This window comes from Amphimedon queenslandica, unplaced genomic scaffold, assembly GCF_000090795.2.
Source record: "Amphimedon queenslandica unplaced genomic scaffold, v1.1 AMPQUscaffold_11005, whole genome shotgun sequence".
Lineage (NCBI taxonomy): Eukaryota > Metazoa > Porifera > Demospongiae > Haplosclerida > Niphatidae > Amphimedon > Amphimedon queenslandica.
Genome location: NW_003548750.1, coordinates 6,778 through 8,111, shown reverse-complemented (window position 1 = coordinate 8,111; position 1,334 = coordinate 6,778). Strand labels below are relative to the sequence as shown.

General features: G+C 31.9%; 1 protein-coding gene and 1 long non-coding RNA gene across 2 annotated transcripts; one reads left to right on the top strand and one right to left on the bottom strand.

Annotated features, from left to right (window-relative positions):
• Positions 1-52: 52 nt before the first annotated feature.
• Positions 53-899, top strand: LOC105315312 (uncharacterized). The gene is made up of 4 exons (XM_011409910.2): positions 53-181; positions 301-381; positions 464-512; positions 582-899. The coding sequence occupies exons 1-4, from the start codon at positions 81-83 to the stop codon at positions 732-734; spliced, it is 384 nt and encodes a 127-aa protein (XP_011408212.1). The 5' UTR covers positions 53-80; the 3' UTR covers positions 735-899.
• On the bottom strand, positions 853-1,169 carry LOC109589698 (uncharacterized). The gene is made up of 2 exons (XR_002188876.1): positions 1,134-1,169; positions 853-1,086 (listed from the first exon to the last, which is right to left on the bottom strand). It is a non-coding gene; the product is annotated as an uncharacterized LOC109589698 (long non-coding RNA).
• Positions 1,170-1,334: the final 165 nt, after the last annotated feature.

The following is a 1,334-nucleotide window of genomic DNA, read 5'->3' as shown; positions in this document are numbered from 1 at the left end:
ACATAGTATATGTATCATAAGGCATTGACTATCAATATTTTCTATTTTTAATTATTTTTGTTTGTTGTTGTTTACAGGATATGTTTGTATGGAAGACCTCATCAGATATATTACACTCAATGCCAAAGACTGGAGGTAGCATTGGACCCATTGATACTGGAACCATTAAAAGAGCATTCACGTAAGAGAGGGAGAGAGAGAGGGAGAGAGAGAGAGGGAGGGAGGGAGGGAGGGAGAAAAAGAAATGTTTTGTGTACATGTATTACATCAATCTAATATTTCTTGATTATTAATTATTAGTGATAGTATTAAAGGAATGAGAAGGAAAGTGAAGAGAACTATATCAAATCGTTCCAATAGAAGACCATTCACACCATTGAGGTACTTATAGATATACTGTATAGAGAGAGACTAGTGACATATTATGATATTATTGTGGTACATATTGTATTTATATTATTAGTAAAAATGTTGATCAGTTAGACACAATGGATGAATCATTTACTGATCTTGTAAGTAATATAGTATTAGTAAGAATACTATGAGTGACATACCCTCCCTCCCTCTCTCTCCTCTCATAGGATTCTACTCTCAATACTTGTACACTATCAGTAGCTCCTCCTTTTCCTCCTACTCCAATGAGAGCTCCTCCCACTAAAAGACAAGCATTAGGATATGGACATTCATTTAGTTCAATGGATCTCACTAAATTAGGATCCACTGGTACACTCTGATACTGAACATGCATGTTAACTATTATTATTATTATTATATTTTTAATTCTCTCTCTCTTTCTAATGAGATGTGACGTTATTATTGTAATCTTGTCTTTCTTTCTCTGTTTAATAATTATTAACTTAAAGCTGCATATTTTGTATAATGACAGCGAGACTACATAAGAGTTTATCTTAATTAAAATAGTACAAGTTAATGAGCTACATGTAAAGGTTATAGTCAACTATGATGAAGCAGCATGTAGTTAATTTGTATAATGGTATTGAGACAATAACCGTCTCAATCTTGTGCTTGCTCCAGTTGTGGTAGTGGTGGCATCAAGTCTAAATTATCTTCATCAGGATAGAGTGACTAATGATTATTAATAATTATTAAATTTAACCTTTGTTCAAACATACCCCTTCAATGCGTTCTGCTTTTATTAATTTAATTAATACTCTATTAAAAGTTGATTATTATTATAGTCATACAACATTCACCTATCATAACTTACTCTTGCACTTCCTTCATCAGGTTTCTGTCACCACTTACCAGAAAAATATGTAAATGTAATCCTTTATTAAAATATGATTTTGGTTGTGCCTATTAATAAGTACGTC